The sequence below is a fragment of the Myxine glutinosa genome, chromosome 1 (genome assembly GCF_964187855.1).
Source record: "Myxine glutinosa chromosome 1, kmMyxGlut1.1, whole genome shotgun sequence".
Taxonomy (NCBI): Eukaryota; Metazoa; Chordata; class Myxini; order Myxiniformes; family Myxinidae; genus Myxine; species Myxine glutinosa.
In genome coordinates, this window is record NC_136261.1 from 355,428,791 (window position 1) to 355,449,994 (window position 21,204).

The window sequence follows — 21,204 nt, forward strand, 5'->3', positions numbered from 1 at the left end:
GCTCTGCAAGAATGGGAAAGAATGGGACATTAAACTTTTCTGGGAAATATCAAATTTGCCATTTTTTAAAATTGAATTTGATATTTGAAACTGGAATTGAAAATTTGAAAATTGAATTTGATTTTTTTTGACCATTTGCTTCAATATTATTTGATATTGAAACTAATAACAAACTTATATCAGCTTTTATATGCAGGACAGGACCCCCATGACATAAATGTAAATTTTTGCCAACTTGCTTGCTGTTTCAACACAACGCAAACCCCCATGACCCCACCACAGAATAAAGGTTGTGACCCGAATCAAAAACTACAACGAATAATATCGTTTAATAAGGAAAAGAACAAGTACAGATACATTCAAAGTCCACCAACCCCGTGCCAAATAATTATATATCCGTCAGCGCGGCATTGCCGGGATGCCTCCGGCGCCCGGCAATACCGCAGTGCAGCTCATAGGGGCTGCATTGGGAGGGTGAGGTGTACACTAATTGATTGATTAATTGTATAATAAAAATCAAGAAAAGATTATCACAAAATATTTTCTTAATCAATTGGCTAATAGCATAACTAAACCCCTAGTGCTTCATCCGAACATGTATCTTTTTGAAATGTAATTAAATAAGTCATTAATAAAAAATTAAATAATTAATTGATTAATCAATAAATGATTAATCAATTAATCAACAAATAATTAATCGATTAAATGATTAATCAATAAATCAAAAATAGCCTTGATAGCCACATCACTTGGTCACTGTCATGTCCAAATATTAGCTTCCGAGCTCAAAAGGTGCCTGAGATATTGGCCAAATGAGAAAGAAAATAAATAAATGATTAATAATGAAAATAAATAAATAATAATCATAAAAAAATTAAATTATTAATCAATTCGGCCACAGAACACATAAACCACCACCATTTCATCAGAATCTGTAACTGACTTTTTTTTTTTTTTTTTAGTAATTAATCGAATAATTAAATATTTAATCGGTTAATTGATTAATTGATTAATCAATACATCAAAAATATCCTTGATAGCCACATCACTTTGTCACTCATGTCCAAATATTAGCTTCCGAGCTCAAAAGGTGCCTGAGATATTGGCCAAATGAGAAAGAAAATAAATAAATGATTAATAATGAAAATAAATAAATAATAATCATTAAAAAATTAAATTATTATTCAATTCGGTCAAAGAACACATTAACCACCACCATTTCATCGGAATCTGTAACTTAAAAAAAAATTTGTCATTAATCGAATAATTTAATAATTAATCGATTAATTCATTAATTGATTGATTAATAAATCAAAAATAGCCTTTGCAGCCAAATCACCAGGTCATTGGAATGTACAAATATCAGCTTCCTAACTCAAAAGGTGCCTGAGTTAATGGTCAGAAGAGGAAGGAAATTTGATTTATTAAATAAGTACTGAATTAATCGCTAATAATTAAATAACTCCTCAATTAATTGATTAATCAAAAAACAAAATACCGTTTTTGACAAAGGACTTGCTCACTATGGTGCCGAAATTTCAGCTTCCAAGCTCAAAATCGGGAAACTAACTATTTTTGAGGTCCAAAGGTCAACTCAAGGTCAACATTCCAAAATCATCACTTTTCATCTGAAAAATCATCACTTTTCATCCTGTTGACCCGAGCTTTGATCAAGATTGTAAATTTTAATCTTCATGAAATGGACAATTCGCTGTATCAATGGAAAACTTTTGGGGGGGGGGGGGGGCGGATTTTGCAAGTATCGTGCTATTCATGACGTCTTCTTGTTACTTGAAAAATCGAAGAATTTTTCAAGTGTATTGGTCGGTTGTGTTTGTGGTTCTGTCTGTCTGTTTGTTTGTTTGTCTGTCTGTCTGTCTGTCTGTCTGTCTGTCTGTCTGTTTGTCTGTTTGTCTGTTTGTTTGTCACCGGCCTACAGGTCACAATTTTCAAACGATCTTCACGAAACTTCACCAAATGGTAGAGTTGGTCAAAAGCAAGAAGCCTATTGTTTTTGGGGTCAATGAGTCAAAAGGTCAGCATAGGCCAAAGGTCACCAACTTTTCAAAATTTCTAAAAATCCTCAATTTTCATCCGATTGACTTGAAATTTGAAGAGGAGTTGCATATCTGGTCAATAAATTCAAACACCAAGTATTTTTGAGGTCAACGTAGGCCAAAAGGTCAACATAGGCCAAATTTCTAAAATCCTCAATTTTCATCCAATAGACTTGAAATTTGAAGAGGACTTGCACATCTGGTCACTGAATTCAAGCACCAAGTATTTTTGAGGTCAACATCGGCAAAATCGTCAACATAGGCCAAATTTCTAAAAGCCTCAATTTTCATCTAATTGACTTGAAATTTGAAGAGGACTTGCATATGTGGTCACTGAATTCAACCACCAAGTATTCTTGAGGTCAACATAGGCCAAAATGTCAATATAGGCCAAAAGGTCAACATAGGCCAAATTTCTAAAATCCTCAATTTTCATCCAATTGACTTGAAATTTGAAGAGGACTTGCATATCTGGTCACTGAATTCAACCACCAAGTATATTTGAGGTCAACATCGGCCAAAAGTTCAACATCGGCCAAATTTCTAAAATCCATAATTTTCATCCAATTGACTTGAAATTTGAAGAGGACTTGCATATCTGGTCACTGAATTCAACTACAAATTATATTTTCGGTGAACATAGGCCAAAAGGTCAACATAGGCCAAAAGGTCAACATAGGCCAAATTTCTAAAATCCTCAATTTTCAGTCAATTAACTTGAAATTTGAAGAGGAGTTGCATATCTGGTCACTGAATTCAACCACCAAGTATGTTTGAGGTCAACATAGGCCAAAAAGTCAACATAGGCCAAATATCTAAAATCCTCAATTTTCATCCAATTGACTTGAAATTTGAAGAGGACTTGCATATCTGGTCACTGAATTCAAACACAAATTATATTTTAGGTGAACATAGGCCAAAAGGTCAACATAGGCCAAAAGGTCAACATTGGCCAAATTTCTAAAATCCTCATTTTTCATCCAATTGATTTGAAATTTGAAGAGGAATTGCATATCTGGTCCCTGAATTCAACCACCAAGTATATTTGAGGTCAACATAGGCCAAAAGGTCAACATAGGCCAAATTTCTAAAATCGTCAATTTTCATCCAATTGAATTGAAATTTGAAGAGGACTTGCATATCTGGTCACTGAATTCAACCACGTATTATATTTTAGGTATACATCGGCGAAAAGGTCAACATAGGCCAAATTTCTAAAATCACAAATTTTCTTTTGATTGACTTGAACTTCGAAGAGTATTTACATATATGGTCACTGAATTCAACCACCAACTATTTTTGAGGTCAACATAGGCCAAATTTTTAATATCCTCAATTTTCATCCGATTGACTTGAAAATTGAACAACATTTGCCAATTGAGTCACTAAATGGGAAAACTAACTATTTTTGAGGTCCAAAGGTCAACTCAAGGTCAACCTTCCAAAATCATCACTTTTCATCTGAAAAATCGTCACTTTTCATCCTGTTGACCCGAGCTTTGATCAAGATTGTAAATTTTAATCTTCATGAAATGGACAATTTGCTGTATCAATGGAAAACTTTTGGGGGTGGGGGCGGATTTCGCAAGTATCGTGCTACTCATGACGTCATCTTGTTACTTGCAAAATCGAAGAATTTTTCAAGTATATTGGTCGGTTGTGTTTGTGGTTCTGTCTGTCTGTTTGTCTGTTTGTCTGTTTGTTTGTCACCGGCCGACAGGTCACAATTTTCAACCGATCTTCACGAAACTTCACCAAATGGTAGAGTAGGTCAAAAGCAAGAAGCCTATTGTTTTTGGGGTCAATAAGTCAAAAGGTCAACATCGGCCAAAGGTCACCAACTTTGCAAAATTTCTAAAATCCTCAATTTTCATCCGATTGACTTGAAATTTGAAGAGGACTTGCATATCTGGTCACTAAATTCAACCACCAAGTATTTTTGAGGTCAACTTCGGCCAAAAGGTCAACCTAGGCCAAATTTCTAAAATCCTCAATTTTCATCCAATAGACTTGAAATTTGAAGAGGACTTGCAAATTTGGTCAATGAATTCAACCACCAAGTATTTTTGAGGTCAACTTAGGCCAAATTTCTGAAATCCTCAATTTTCATCCAATTGACTTGAAATTTGAAGAGGACTTGCATGTGTGGTCACTGAATTCAACCACCAAGTATTTTTGAGGTCAACATCGGCCAAAAGGTCAACACAGGCCAAATTTCAAAAATCCTAAATTTTCATCCAATCGACTTGAAATTTGAAGAGGACTTGCATATCTGTTCACTGAATTCAACCACGTATTATATTTTAGGTAAACGTAGGCCAAAAGGTCAACATAGGCCAAATTTCTAAAATCCTCAATTTTCATCCATTTGACTTGAAATTTGAAGAGGACTTGCATATCTTGTCATTGAATTCAACCACCAAGTATTTGTTAGGTCAATATAGGCCAAAATGTCAACATAGGCCAAATTTCTAAAATCCTCAATTTTCATCCAATTGACTTGAAATTTGAAGAGGACTTGCATATCTGGTCACTGAATTAAAATTTTTTTATATTTTAGCTGAACATAGGCCAAATGGTCAACATAGGCCAAATTTCTAAAATCACAAATTTTCATTTGATTGACTTGAACTTACAAGAGGATTTACATATATCGTCACTGAATTCAACCACAAATTATATTTTAGGTGAACATAGGCCAAAAGGTCAACATAGGCCAAATTTCTAAAATCCTCAATTTTCAGTCAATTAACTTGAAATTTGAAGAGGAGTTGCATATCTGATCACTGAATTCAACCACCAAGTATGTTTGAGGTCATCATAGGCCAAAAGGTCAACATAGGCCACATTTCTAAAATCCTCAATTTTCATCCAATTGACTTGAAATTTGAAGAGGACTTGCATATCTGGGCACTGAATTCAACCACGTATTATATTTTAGGTAAACATAGGCAAAAAGGTCAACATAGGCCAAATTTCTAAAATCACAAATTTTCATTTGATTGATTTGAACTTCTAAGAGGATTTACATATATGGTCACTGAATTCAACCACCAACTATTTTTGAGGTCAACTTAGGCGAAAAGGTCAACATAGGCCAAATTTTTCATATCCTCAATTTTCATCCAATTGACTTGAAAATTGAACAACATTTGCACATTGAGTCACTAAATGGGGAAACTAACTATTTTTGAGGTCCAAAGGTCAACTCAAGGTCAACCTTGCAAAATCATCACTTTTCATCTGAAAAATCGTCACTTTTCATCCTGTTGACCCGAGCTTTGTCAAGATTGTAAATTTTAATCTTCATGAAATGGACAATTTGCTGTATCAATGGAAAACTTTTTGGGGTGGGGGGCGGATTTTGCAAGTATCGTGCGACTCATGACGTCTTCTTGTTACTTGCAAAATCGATGAATTTTTCAAGTATATTGGTCGGTTGTGTTTGTGGTTCTGTCTGTCTGTTTGTCTGTTTGTTTGTCACTGGCCTACAGGTCACAATTTTCAACCGATCTTCACGAAACTTCACCAAATGGTAGAGTTGGTCAAAAGCAAGAAGCCTATTGTTTTTGGGGTCAATAGGTCAAAAGGTCAGCATAGACCAAAGGTCACCAACTTTGCAAAAATTCTAAAATCCTCAATTTTCATCCGATTGACTTGAAATTTGAAGAGGACTTGCATATCTGGTCAACAAATTCAACCACCAAGTATTTTTGAGGTCAACATAGGCCAAATTTCTAAAATCCTCAATTTTCATCCAATTGACTTGAAATTTGAGGAGGACTTGCATATGTGGTCACTGTATTCAACCACCAAGTATTTTTGAGGTCAACATCGGCCAAAAGGTCAACAGAGGCCAGATTTCTAAAATCCTCAATTTTCATCCAATAGACTTGAAATTTGAAGAGGACTTGCATATTTGGTCACTGAATTCAAAAACCCAGTATTCTTGAGGTCAACATAGGCCAAAAGGTCAACAAATGCCAAATTTCTAAATTCCTCAATTTTCATCCAATTGACTTGAAATTTGAAGAGGACTTGCACATCTGGTCACTGAATTCAACCACGTATTATATTTTAGGTAAACGCAGGCCAAAAGGTCAACATAGGCCAAATTTCTAAAATCCTAAATTTTCATCCAATTGACTTGAAATTTGAAGAGGACTTGCATATCTGGTCACTGAATTAAAAAAAATTATATTTTAGCTGAACATAGGCCAAAAGGTCAACATAGGCCAAATTTGTAAAATCCTCAATTTTCATCCAATCGACTTGAAATTTGAAGAGGACTTGCATATCTGGTCACTGAATTCAACCACCAAGTATTTTTGAAGTCAACATCGGCCAAAAGGTCAACATAGGCCAAATTTCTAAAATCCTCAATTTTCATCCGATTGACTTGAAATTTGAAGAGGACTTTTTTTTTTTTTTTTTTTTTTTTTTTTTAATACAAGATCGAGGCTCGTGAAAGAGCGAACATTAATCACACAGAAAGACAAACCGACACATAAAACATATAACATCGGGAGCGGTAGACAAGATGGGGAGAGAGGGGGAAGGACACAAACACAACATTTGAGAGCAGGGACCGAGAGACATGGAGACATCGAGAGATCTGAGAGAGGGCGAGGGCTTTGGGGGGGGGGGCGTGGGAAGGGGGCGGTGGGAGAGGTATAAAACATATGGACACTGCCAGGACTTCCAGGAAAGAAGTTGGAATTTCAAACAACGTGGATCTGGGGTGAATTAGCGGGGGTAGAAAAGATCAAGGTTTTGGATGGGGGAAGATAAGAGATGGTGGTGAACAGCTGTTTTAAAGACCTGGAGGGAGGAGTGGGATTGAAGGGAGTGAGGGAGTTTGTTCCAGAGGCGGGAGAAAAGAGGAATGAAAGAGTGAAGGTGAGCAGAGAGCCGAGATTTCGGCAGTTTAACCATCAGAGGGTTGCTGGCAGATCTTGTGCGACCTGTAGGAATATTTGGGGGACAGAGCACAGAGAGAGCTGGGGGTGCAAGGCCGGAGAGGAGTCGGTAGAAGACAGAAAGACCACCTACCTGCCTGCGGTGAGTGAGTGAAAGGCCCTCAGAGATAGCTTCATCGCGGGAGATTCCAATAATTCTGAAAGCTTTGGTTTCAACAGCGTGAAGCCGAGCTAGGTGTGAGGCAGGAGCACCGGCCCATAGGGGAGAACAGTATTCCATTGAGCTGCGGATGAAAGCCTTGTATGTGGTGAGGAGCTCAGGTGTGCCGAGGAAGGACTTCGCACGACGGAGGATGCCCAGTCGGCGACTGGCTTTGGAGGCCAGCTTGGAAATGTGGTTTTCCCAAGAAAGATCATGGCAGATAGTGAGACCCAAAATCTTGAGCGACAGAACTTCTTGGAGAGGATTGTTGAGAAAGTAGATGGGAGGGTTGTCTCTGGTCACTGAATTGAACCAAGTATTATATTTTAGGTAAACATAGGCGAAAAGGTCAACATAGGCCAAATTTCTAAAATCACAAATTTTCATTTGATTGACTTGAACTTCGAAGAGGATTTACATATATGATCACTGAATTCAACCACAAACTATTTTTGAGGTCAACATAGGCCAAATTTTTAATATCCTCAATTTTCAACCGCTTGACTTGAAAATTGAACAACATTTGCACATTGAGTCACTAAATGGGGAAACTAACTATTTTTGAGGTCCAAAGGTCAACTCAAGGTCAACCTTGCAAAATCATCACTTTTCATCTGAAAAATCGTCACTTTTCATCCTGTTGACCTGAGCTTTGATCAAGATTGTAAATTTTAATCTTCATGAAATGGACAATTTGCTGTATCAATGGAAAACTTTTTGGCGTGGGGGGCGGATTTTGCAAGTATCGTGCGACTCATGACGTCTTCTTGTTACTTGCAAAATCGATGAATTTTTCAAGTATATTGGTCGGTTGTGTTTGTTGTTCTGTCTGTCTGTTTGTCTGTTTGTTTGTCACCGGCCTACAGGTCACAATTTTCAACCGATCTTCACGAAACTTCACCAAATGGTAGAGTTGGTCAAAAGCAAGAAGCCTATTGTTTTTGGGGTCAATAGGTCAAAAGGTCAGCATAGGCCAAAGGTCACCAACTTTGCAAAATTTCTAAAATCCTCAATTTTCATCCGATTGACTTGAAATTTGAAGAGGACTTGCATATCTCGTCAACAAATTCAACCACCAAGTATTTTTGAGGTCAACTTAGGCCAAAAGGTCAACATAGGCCAAATTTCTAAAATCCTCAATTTTCATCCAATAGACTTGAAATTTGAAGAGGACTTGCACATCTGGTCACTGAATTCAAGCACCAAGTATTTTTGAGGTCAACATCGGCAAAATCGTCAACATAGGCCAAATTTCTAAAATCCTCAATTTTCATCTAATTGACTTGAAATTTGAAGAGGACTTGCATATGTGGTCACTGAATTCAACCACCAAGTATTCTTGAGGTCAACATAGGCCAAAATGTCAACATAGGCCAAAAGGTCAAAATAGGCCAAATTTCTAAAATCCTCAATTTTCATCCAATTGACTTGAAATTTGAAGAGGACTTGCATATCTGGTCACTGAATTCAACCACCAAGCATATTTGAGGTCAACATTGGCCAAAAGTTCAACATCGGCCAAATTTCTAAAATCCATAATTTTCATCCAATTGACTTGAAATTTGAAGAGGACTTGCATATCTGTTCACTGAATTCAACCACGTATTATATTTTAGCTGAACATAGGCCAAATGGTCAACATAGGCCAAATTTCTAAAATCACAAATTTTCATTTGATTGACTTGAACTTACAAGAGGATTTACATATATCGTCACTGAATTCAACCACAAATTATATTTTAGGTGAACATAGGCCAAAAGGTCAACAAAGGCCAAATTTCTAAAATCCTCAATTTTCAGTCAATTAACTTGAAATTTGAAGAGTAGTTGCATATCTGGTCACTGAATTCAACCACCAAGTATTTTTGAAGTCAACATCGGCCAAAAGGTCAACATAGGCCAAATTTCTAAAATCCTCAATTTTCATCCGATTGACTTGAAATTTGAAGAGGACTTGCATCTCTGGTCACTGAATTGAACCACGTATTATATTTTAGGTAAACATAGGCGAAAAGGTCAACATAGGCCAAATTTCTAAAATCACAAATTTTCATTTGATTGACTTGAACTTCGAAGAGGATTTACATATATGATCACTGAATTCAACCACCAACTACTTTTGAGGTCAACATAGGTCAACATAGGCCAAATTTTTAATATCCTCAATCTTCATCCGCTTGACTTGAAAATTGAACAACATTTGCACATTGAGTCACTAAATGGGGAAACTAACTATTTTTGAGGTCCAAAGGTCAACTCAAGGTCAACCTTGCAAAATCATCACTTTTCATCTGAAAAATCGTCACTTTTCATCCTGTTGACCCGAGCTTTGTCAAGATTGTAAATTTTAATCTTCATGAAATGGACAATTTGCTGTATCAATGGAAAACTTTTTGGGGTGGGGGGCGGATTTTGCAAGTATCTTGCGACTCATGACGTCTTCTTGTTACTTGCAAAATCGATGAATTTTTCAAGTATATTGGTCGGTTGTGTTTATGGTTCTGTCTGTCTGTTTGTCTGTTTGTTTGTCACTGGCCTACAGGTCACAATTTTCAACCGATCTTCACGAAACTTCACCAAATGGTAGAGTTGGTCAAAAGCAAGAAGCCGATTGTTTTTGGGGTCAATAGGTCAAAAGGTCAGCATAGACCAAAGGTCACCAACTTTGCAAAATTTCTAAAATCCTCAATTTTCATCCGATTGACTTGAAATTTGAAGAGGACTTGCATATCTGGTCAACAAATTCAACCACCAAGTATTGTTGAGGTCAACTTAGGCCAAAAGGTCAACATAGGCCAAATTTCTAAAATCCTCAATTTTCATCCAATAGACTTGAAATTGGAAGAGGACTTGCATATCTGGTCAATGAATTCAACCACCAAGTATTTTTGAGGTCAACATAGGCCAAATTTCTAAAATCCTCAATTTTCATCCAATTGACTTGAAATTTGAGGAGGACTTGCATATGTGGTTACTGTATTCAACCACCAAGTATTTTTGAGGTCAACATCGGCTAAAAGGTCAACAGAGGCCAGATTTCTAAAATCCTCAATTTTCATCCAATTGACTTGAAATTTGAAGAGGACTTGCATATTTGTTCACTGAATTCAACCACCAAGTATTCTTGAGGTCAACATCGGCCAAAAGGTCAACATAGGCCAAAAGGTCAACAAAGGCCAAATTTCTAAATTCCTCAATTTTCATCCAATTGACTTGAAATTTGAAGAGGACTTGCACATCTGGTCACTGAATTCAACCACGTATTATATTTTAGGTAAACGCAGGCCAAAAGGTCAACATAGGCCAAATTTCTAAAATCCTCAATTTTCATCCATTTGACTTGAAAGTTGAAGAGGACTTGCATATCTTGTCACTGAATTCAACCACCAAGTATTTGTTAGGTCAATATAGGCCAAAAGGTCAACATAGGCCAAATTTCTAAAATCCTAAATTTTCATCCAATTGACTTGAAATTTGAAGAGGACTTGCATATCTGGTCACTGAATTAAAAAAAATTATATTTTAGCTGAACATAGGCCAAAAGGTCAACATAGGCCAAATTTGTAAAATCCTCAATTTTCATCCAATCGACTTGAAATTTGAAGAGGACTTGCATATCTGGTCACTGAATTCAACCACCAAGTATTTTTGAAGTCAACATCGGCCAAAAGGTCAACATAGGCCAAATTTCTAAAATCCTTAATTTTCATCCGATTGACTTGAAATTTGAAGAGGACTTGCATCTCTGGTCACTGAATTGAACCACGTATTATATTTTAGGTAAACATAGGCGAAAAGGTCAACATAGGCCAAATTTCTAAAATCACAAATTTTCATTTGATTGACTTGAACTTCGAAGAGGATTTACATATATGATCACTGAATTCAACCACAAACTATTTTTGAGGTCAACATAGGCCAAGTTTTTAATATCCTCAATTTTCAACCGCTTGACTTGAAAATTGAACAACATTTGCACATTGAGTCACTAAATGGGGAAACTAACTATTTTTGAGGTCCAAAGGTCAACTCAAGGTCAACCTTGCAAAATCATCACTTTTCATCTGAAAAATCGTCACTTTTCATCCTGTTGACCCGAGCTTTGATCAAGATTGTAAATTTTAATCTTCATGAAATGGACAATTTGCTGTATCAATGGAAAACTTTTTGGGGTGGGGGGCGGATTTTGCAAGTATCGTGCGACTCATGACGTCTTCTTGTTACTTGCAAAATCGATGAATTATTCAAGTATATTGGTCGGTTGTGTTTGTGGTTCTGTCTGTCTGTTTGTCTGTTTGTTTGTCACCGGCCTACAGGTCACAATTTTCAACCGATCTTCACGAAACTTCACCAAATGGTAGAGTTGGTCAAAAGCAAGAAGCCGATTGTTTTTGGGGTCAAGAGGTCAAAAGGTCAGCATAGGCCAAAGGTCACCAACTTTACAAAAATTCTAAAATCCTCAATTTTCATCCGATTGACTTGATATTTGAAGAGGACTTGCATATCTGGTCAACAAATTCAACCACCAAGTATTTTTGAGGTCAACTTAGGCCAAAAGGTCAACATAGGCCAAATTTCTAACATCCTCAATTTTCATCCAATAGACTTGAAATTTGAAGAGGACTTGCATATCTGGTCAACAAATTCAACCACCAAGTATTTTTGAGGTCAACATAGGCCAAATTTCTAAAATCCTCAATTTTCATCCAATCGACTTGAAATTTGAAGAGGACTTGCATATCTGGTCACTGAATTCAACCACCAAGTATTTTTGAAGTCAACATCGGCCAAAAGGTCAACATAGGCCAAATTTCTAAAATCCTCAATTTTCATCCAATCGACTTGAAATTTGAAGAGGACTTGCATATCTCGTCAACAAATTCAACCACCAAGTATTTTTGAGGTCAACTTAGGCCAAAAGGTCAACATAGGCCAAATTTCTAAAATCCTCAATTTTCATCCAATAGACTTGAAATTTGAAGAGGACTTGCACATCTGGTCACTGAATTCAAGCACCAAGTATTTTTGAGGTCAACATCGGCAAAATCGTCAACATAGGCCAAATTTCTAAAATCCTCAATTTTCATCTAATTGACTTGAAATTTGAAGAGGACTTGCATATGTGGTCACTGAATTCAACCACCAAGTATTCTTGAGGTCAACATAGGCCAAAATGTCAACATAGGCCAAAAGGTCAAAATAGGCCAAATTTCTAAAATCCTCAATTTTCATCCAATTGACTTGAAATTTGAAGAGGACTTGCATATCTGGTCACTGAATTCAACCACCAAGCATATTTGAGGTCAACATTGGCCAAAAGTTCAACATCGGCCAAATTTCTAAAATCCATAATTTTCATCCAATTGACTTGAAATTTGAAGAGGACTTGCATATCTGTTCACCGAATTCAACCACGTATTATATTTTAGCTGAACATAGGCCAAATGGTCAACATAGGCCAAATTTCTAAAATCACAAATTTTCATTTGATTGACTTGAACTTACAAGAGGATTTACATATATCGTCACTGAATTCAACCACAAATTATATTTTAGGTGAACATAGGCCAAAAGGTCAACAAAGGCCAAATTTCTAAAATCCTCAATTTTCAGTCAATTAACTTGAAATTTGAAGAGTAGTTGCATATCTGGTCACTGAATTCAACCACCAAGTATTTTTGAAGTCAACATCGGCCAAAAGGTCAACATAGGCCAAATTTCTAAAATCCTCAATTTTCATCCGATTGACTTGAAATTTGAAGAGGACTTGCATCTCTGGTCACTGAATTGAACCACGTATTATATTTTAGGTAAACATAGGCGAAAAGGTCAACATAGGCCAAATTTCTAAAATCACAAATTTTCATTTGATTGACTTGAACTTCGAAGAGGATTTACATATATGATCACTGAATTCAACCACCAACTACTTTTGAGGTCAACATAGGTCAACATAGGCCAAATTTTTAATATCCTCAATCTTCATCCGCTTGACTTGAAAATTGAACAACATTTGCACATTGAGTCACTAAATGGGGAAACTAACTATTTTTGAGGTCCAAAGGTCAACTCAAGGTCAACCTTGCAAAATCATCACTTTTCATCTGAAAAATCGTCACTTTTCATCCTGTTGACCCGAGCTTTGTCAAGATTGTAAATTTTAATCTTCATGAAATGGACAATTTGCTGTATCAATGGAAAACTTTTTGGGGTGGGGGGCGGATTTTGCAAGTATCTTGCGACTCATGACGTCTTCTTGTTACTTGCAAAATCGATGAATTTTTCAAGTATATTGGTCGGTTGTGTTTATGGTTCTGTCTGTCTGTTTGTCTGTTTGTTTGTCACTGGCCTACAGGTCACAATTTTCAACCGATCTTCACGAAACTTCACCAAATGGTAGAGTTGGTCAAAAGCAAGAAGCCGATTGTTTTTGGGGTCAATAGGTCAAAAGGTCAGCATAGACCAAAGGTCACCAACTTTGCAAAATTTCTAAAATCCTCAATTTTCATCCGATTGACTTGAAATTTGAAGAGGACTTGCATATCTGGTCAACAAATTCAACCACCAAGTATTGTTGAGGTCAACTTAGGCCAAAAGGTCAACATAGGCCAAATTTCTAAAATCCTCAATTTTCATCCAATAGACTTGAAATTGGAAGAGGACTTGCATATCTGGTCAATGAATTCAACCACCAAGTATTTTTGAGGTCAACATAGGCCAAATTTCTAAAATCCTCAATTTTCATCCAATTGACTTGAAATTTGAGGAGGACTTGCATATGTGGTTACTGTATTCAACCACCAAGTATTTTTGAGGTCAACATCGGCTAAAAGGTCAACAGAGGCCAGATTTCTAAAATCCTCAATTTTCATCCAATAGACTTGAAATTTGAAGAGGACTTGCATATTTGTTCACTGAATTCAACCACCAAGTATTCTTGAGGTCAACATCGGCCAAAAGGTCAACATAGGCCAAAAGGTCAACAAAGGCCAAATTTCTAAATTCCTCAATTTTCATCCAATTGACTTGAAATTTGAAGAGGACTTGCACATCTGGTCACTGAATTCAACCACGTATTATATTTTAGGTAAACGCAGGCCAAAAGGTCAACATAGGCCAAATTTCTAAAATCCTCAATTTTCATCCATTTGACTTGAAAGTTGAAGAGGACTTGCATATCTTGTCACTGAATTCAACCACCAAGTATTTGTTAGGTCAATATAGGCCAAAAGGTCAACATAGGCCAAATTTCTAAAATCCTAAATTTTCATCCAATTGACTTGAAATTTGAAGAGGACTTGCATATCTGGTCACTGAATTAAAAAAAATTATATTTTAGCTGAACATAGGCCAAAAGGTCAACATAGGCCAAATTTGTAAAATCCTCAATTTTCATCCAATCGACTTGAAATTTGAAGAGGACTTGCATATCTGGTCACTGAATTCAACCACCAAGTATTTTTGAAGTCAACATCGGCCAAAAGGTCAACATAGGCCAAATTTCTAAAATCCTTAATTTTCATCCGATTGACTTGAAATTTGAAGAGGACTTGCATCTCTGGTCACTGAATTGAACCACGTATTATATTTTAGGTAAACATAGGCGAAAAGGTCAACATAGGCCAAATTTCTAAAATCACAAATTTTCATTTGATTGACTTGAACTTCGAAGAGGATTTACATATATGATCACTGAATTCAACCACAAACTATTTTTGAGGTCAACATAGGCCAAGTTTTTAATATCCTCAATTTTCAACCGCTTGACTTGAAAATTGAACAACATTTGCACATTGAGTCACTAAATGGGGAAACTAACTATTTTTGAGGTCCAAAGGTCAACTCAAGGTCAACCTTGCAAAATCATCACTTTTCATCTGAAAAATCGTCACTTTTCATCCTGTTGACCCGAGCTTTGATCAAGATTGTAAATTTTAATCTTCATGAAATGGACAATTTGCTGTATCAATGGAAAACTTTTTGGGGTGGGGGGCGGATTTTGCAAGTATCGTGCGACTCATGACGTCTTCTTGTTACTTGCAAAATCGATGAATTATTCAAGTATATTGGTCGGTTGTGTTTGTGGTTCTGTCTGTCTGTTTGTCTGTTTGTTTGTCACCGGCCTACAGGTCACAATTTTCAACCGATCTTCACGAAACTTCACCAAATGGTAGAGTTGGTCAAAAGCAAGAAGCCGATTGTTTTTGGGGTCAAGAGGTCAAAAGGTCAGCATAGGCCAAAGGTCACCAACTTTACAAAAATTCTAAAATCCTCAATTTTCATCCGATTGACTTGATATTTGAAGAGGACTTGCATATCTGGTCAACAAATTCAACCACCAAGTATTTTTGAGGTCAACTTAGGCCAAAAGGTCAACATAGGCCAAATTTCTAACATCCTCAATTTTCATCCAATAGACTTGAAATTTGAAGAGGACTTGCATATCTGGTCAACAAATTCAACCACCAAGTATTTTTGAGGTCAACATAGGCCAAATTTCTAAAATCCTCAATTTTCATCCAATTGACTTGAAATTTGAGGAGGACTTGCATATGTGGTCACTGTATTCAACCACCAAGTATTTTTGAGGTCAACATCGGCCAAAAGGTCAACAGAGGCCAGATTTCTAAAATCCTCAATTTTCATCCAATAGACTTGAAATTTGAAGAGGACTTGCATATTTGGTCACTGAATTAAAAAACCCAGTATTCTTGAGGTCAACATCGGCCAAAAGGTCAACATAGGCCAAAAGGTCAACAAATGCCAAATTTCTAAATTCCTCAATTTTCATCCAATTGACTTGAAATTTGAAGAGGACTTGCACATCTGGTCACTGAATTCAACCACGTATTATATTTTAGGTAAACGCAGGCCAAAAGGTCAACATAGGCCAAATTTCTAAAATCCTAAATTTTCATCCAATTGACTTGAAATTTGAAGAGGACTTGCATATCTGGTCACTGAATTAAAAAAAATTATATTTTAGCTGAACATAGGCCAAAAGGTCAACATAGGCCAAATTTGTAAAATCCTCAATTTTCATCCAATCGACTTGAAATTTGAAGAGGACTTGCATATCTGGTCACTGAATTCAACCACCAAGTATTTTTGAAGTCAACATCGGCCAAAAGGTCAACATAGGCCAAATTTCTAAAATCCTCAATTTTCATCCGATTGACTTGAAATTTGAAGAGGACTTTTTTTTTTATCTTTTTTTTTTTTTTTTTTTTTTTTTAAATACAAGATCGAGGCTCGTGAAAGAGCGAACATTAATCACACAGAAAGACAAACCGACACATAAAACATATAACATCGGGAGCGGTAGACAAGATGGGGAGAGAGGGGGAAGGACACAAACACAACATTTGAGAGCAGGAACCGAGAGACATGGAGACATCGAGAGATCTGAGAGAGGGCGAGGGCTTTGGGGGGGGGGGGGCGTGGGAAGGGGGCGGTGGGAGAGGTATAAAACATATGGACACTGCCAGGACTTCCAGGAAAGAAGTTGGAATTTCAAACAACGTGGATCTGGGGTGAATTAGCGGGGGTAGAAAAGATCAAGGTTTTGGATGGGGGAAGATAAGAGATGGTGGTGAACAGCTGTTTTAAAGACCTGGAGGGAGGAGTGGGATTGAAGGGAGTGAGGGAGTTTGTTCCAGAGGCGGGAGAAAAGAGGAATGAAAGAGTGAAGGTGAGCAGAGAGCCGAGATTTCGGCAGTTTAACCATCAGAGGGTTGCTGGCAGATCTTGTGCGACCTGTAGGAATATTTGGGGGACAGAGCACAGAGAGAGCTGGGGGTGCAAGGCCGGAGAGGAGTCGGTAGAAGACAGAAAGACCACCTACCTGCCTGCGGTGAGTGAGTGAAAGGCCCTCAGAGATAGCTTCATCGCGGGAGATTCCAATAATTCTGAAAGCTTTGGTTTCAACAGCGTGAAGCCGAGCTAGGTGTGAGGCAGGAGCACCGGCCCATAGGGGAGAACAGTATTCCATTGAGCTGCGGATGAAAGCCTTGTATGTGGTGAGGAGCTCAGGTGTGCCGAGGAAGGACTTCGCACGACGGAGGATGCCCAGTCGGCGACTGGCTTTGGAGGCCAGCTTGGAAATGTGGTTTTCCCAAGAAAGATCATGGCAGATAGTGAGACCCAAAATCTTGAGCGACAGAACTTCTTGGAGAGGATTGTTGAGAAAGTAGATGGGAGGGTTGTCTCTGGTCACTGAATTGAACCACGTATTATATTTTAGGTAAACATAGGCGAAAAGGTCAACATAGGCCAAATTTCTAAAATCACAAATTTTCATTTGATTGACTTGAACTTCGAAGAGGATTTACATATATGATCACTGAATTCAACCACAAACTATTTTTGAGGTCAACATAGGCCAAATTTTTAATATCCTCAATTTTCAACCGCTTGACTTGAAAATTGAACAACATTTGCACATTGAGTCACTAAATGGGGAAACTAACTATTTTTGAGGTCCAAAGGTCAACTCAAGGTCAACCTTGCAAAATCATCACTTTTCATCTGAAAAATCGTCACTTTTCATCCTGTTGACCTGAGCTTTGATCAAGATTGTAAATTTTAATCTTCATGAAATGGACAATTTGCTGTATCAATGGAAAACTTTTTGGCGTGGGGGGCGGATTTTGCAAGTATCGTGCGACTCATGACGTCTTCTTGTTACTTGCAAAATCGATGAATTTTTCAAGTATATTGGTCGGTTGTGTTTGTTGTTCTGTCTGTCTGTTTGTCTGTTTGTTTGTCACCGGCCTACAGGTCACAATTTTCACCGATCTTCACGAAACTTCACCAAATGGTAGAGTTGGTCAAAAGCAAGAAGCCTATTGTTTTTGGGGTCAATAGGTCAAAAGGTCAGCATAGGCCAAAGGTCACCAACTTTGCAAAATTTCTAAAATCCTCAATTTTCATCCGATTGACTTGAAATTTGAAGAGGACTTGCATATCTCGTCAACAAATTCAACCACCAAGTATTTTTGAGGTCAACTTAGGCCAAAAGGTCAACATAGGCCAAATTTCTAAAATCCTCAATTTTCATCCAATAGACTTGAAATTTGAAGAGGACTTGCACATCTGGTCACTGAATTCAAGCACCAAGTATTTTTGAGGTCAACATCGGCAAAATCGTCAACATAGGCCAAATTTCTAAAATCCTCAATTTTCATCTAATTGACTTGAAATTTGAAGAGGACTTGCATATGTGGTCACTGAATTCAACCACCAAGTATTCTTGAGGTCAACATAGGCCAAAATGTCAACATAGGCCAAAAGGTCAAAATAGGCCAAATTTCTAAAATCCTCAATTTTCATCCAATTGACTTGAAATTTGAAGAGGACTTGCATATCTGGTCACTGAATTCAACCACCAAGCATATTTGAGATCAACATTGGCCAAAAGTTCAACATCGGCCAAATTTCTAAAATCCATAATTTTCATCCAATTGACTTGAAATTTGAAGAGGACTTGCATATCTGTTCACTGAATTCAACCACGTATTATATTTTAGCTGAACATAGGCCAAATGGTCAACATAGGCCAAATTTCTAAAATCACAAATTTTCATTTGATTGACTTGAACTTACAAGAGGATTTACATATATCGTCACTGAATTCAACCACAAATTATATTTTAGGTGAACATAGGCCAAAAGGTCAACAAAGGCCAAATTTCTAAAATCCTCAATTTTCAGTCAATTAACTTGAAATTTGAAGAGTAGTTGCATATCTGGTCACTGAATTCAACCACCAAGTATTTTTGAAGTCAACATCGGCCAAAAGGTCAACATAGGCCAAATTTCTAAAATCCTCAATTTTCATCCGATTGACTTGAAATTTGAAGAGGACTTGCATCTCTGGTCACTGAATTGAACCACGTATTATATTTTAGGTAAACATAGGCGAAAAGGTCAACATAGGCCAAATTTCTAAAATCACAAATTTTCATTTGATTGACTTGAACTTCGAAGAGGATTTACATATATGATCACTGAATTCAACCACCAACTACTTTTGAGGTCAACATAGGTCAACATAGGCCAAATTTTTAATATCCTCAATCTTCATCCGCTTGACTTGAAAATTGAACAACATTTGCACATTGAGTCACTAAATGGGGAAACTAACTATTTTTGAGGTCCAAAGGTCAACTCAAGGTCAACCTTGCAAAATCATCACTTTTCATCTGAAAAATCGTCACTTTTCATCCTGTTGACCCGAGCTTTGTCAAGATTGTAAATTTTAATCTTCATGAAATGGACAATTTGCTGTATCAATGGAAAACTTTTTGGGGTGGGGGGCGGATTTTGCAAGTATCTTGCGACTCATGACGTCTTCTTGTTACTTGCAAAATCGATGAATTTTTCAAGTATATTGGTCGGTTGTGTTTATGGTTCTGTCTGTCTGTTTGTCTGTTTGTTTGTCACTGGCCTACAGGTCACAATTTTCAACCGATCTTCACGAAACTTCACCAAATGGTAGAGTTGGTCAAAAGCAAGAAGCCGATTGTTTTTGGGGTCAATAGGTCAAAAGGTCAGCATAGACCAAAGGTCACCAACTTTGCAAAATTTCTAAAATCCTCAATTTTCATCCGATTGACTTGAAATTTGAAGAGGACTTGCATATCTGGTCAACAAATTCAACCACCAAGTATTTTTGAGGTCAACTTAGGCCAAAAGGTCAACATAGGCCAAATTTCTAAAATCCTCAATTTTCATCCAATAGACTTGAAATTGGAAGAGGACTTGCATATCTGGTCAATGAATTCAACCACCAAGTATTTTTGAGGTCAACATAGGCCAAATTTCTAAAATCCTCAATTTTCATCCAATTGACTTGAAATTTGAGGAGGACTTGCATATGTGGTTACTGTATTCAACCACCAAGTATTTTTGAGGTCAACATCGGCTAAAAGGTCAACAGAGGCCAGATTTCTAAAATCCTCAATTTTCATCCAATAGACTTGAAATTTGAAGAGGACTTGCATATTTGTTCACTGAATTCAACCACCAAGTATTCTTGAGGTCAACATCGGCCAAAAGGTCAACATAGGCCAAAAGGTCAACAAAGGCCAAATTTCTAAATTCCTCAATTTTCATCCAATTGACTTGAAATTTGAAGAGGACTTGCACATCTGGTCACTGAATTCAACCACGTATTATATTTTAGGTAAACGCAGGCCAAAAGGTCAACATAGGCCAAATTTCTAAAATCCTCAATTTTCATCCATTTGACTTGAAAGTTGAAGAGGACTTGCATATCTTGTCACTGAATTCAACCACCAAGTATTTGTTAGGTCAATATAGGCCAAAAGGTCAACATAGGCCAAATTTCTAAAATCCTAAATTTTCATCCAATTGACTTGAAATTTGAAGAGGACTTGCATATCTGGTCACTGAATTAAAAAAAATTATATTTTAGCTGAACATAGGCCAAAAGGTCAACATAGGCCAAATTTGTAAAATCCTCAATTTTCATCCAATCGACTTGAAATTTGAAGAGGACTTGCATATCTGGTCACTGAATTCAACCACCAAGTATTTTTGAAGTCAACATCGGCCAAAAGGTCAACATAGGCCAAATTTCTAAAATCCTTAATTTTCATCCGATTGACTTGAAATTTGAAGAGGACTTGCATCTCTGGTCACTGAATTGAACCACGTATTATATTTTAGGTAAACATAGGCGAAAAGGTCAACATAGGCCAAATTTCTAAAATCACAAATTTTCATTTGATTGACTTGAACTTCGAAGAGGATTTACATATATGATCACTGAATTCAACCACAAACTATTTTTGAGGTCAACATAGGCCAAGTTTTTAATATCCTCAATTTTCAACCGCTTGACTTGAAAATTGAACAACATTTGCACATTGAGTCACTAAATGGGGAAACTAACTATTTTTGAGGTCCAAAGGTCAACTCAAGGTCAACCTTGCAAAATCATCACTTTTCATCTGAAAAATCGTCACTTTTCATCCTGTTGACCTGAGCTTTGATCAAGATT

At 36.9% G+C, this 21,204-nt stretch overlaps 1 protein-coding gene across 1 annotated transcript in view; it reads left to right on the top strand.

Moving 5' to 3' along the window:
- The first annotated feature begins 267 nt into the window (after positions 1–267).
- The window catches only part of LOC144892964 (olfactory receptor 51I1-like), a 47,698-nt gene continuing 26,761 nt past the window's right edge, over positions 268–21,204 (top strand). Inside the window, exon 1 of the mRNA XM_078781975.1 lies at positions 268–364. Coding sequence (XP_078638101.1) covers positions 268–364 — 97 coding nt within the window. The remainder of the gene's footprint in view (positions 365–21,204) is intronic.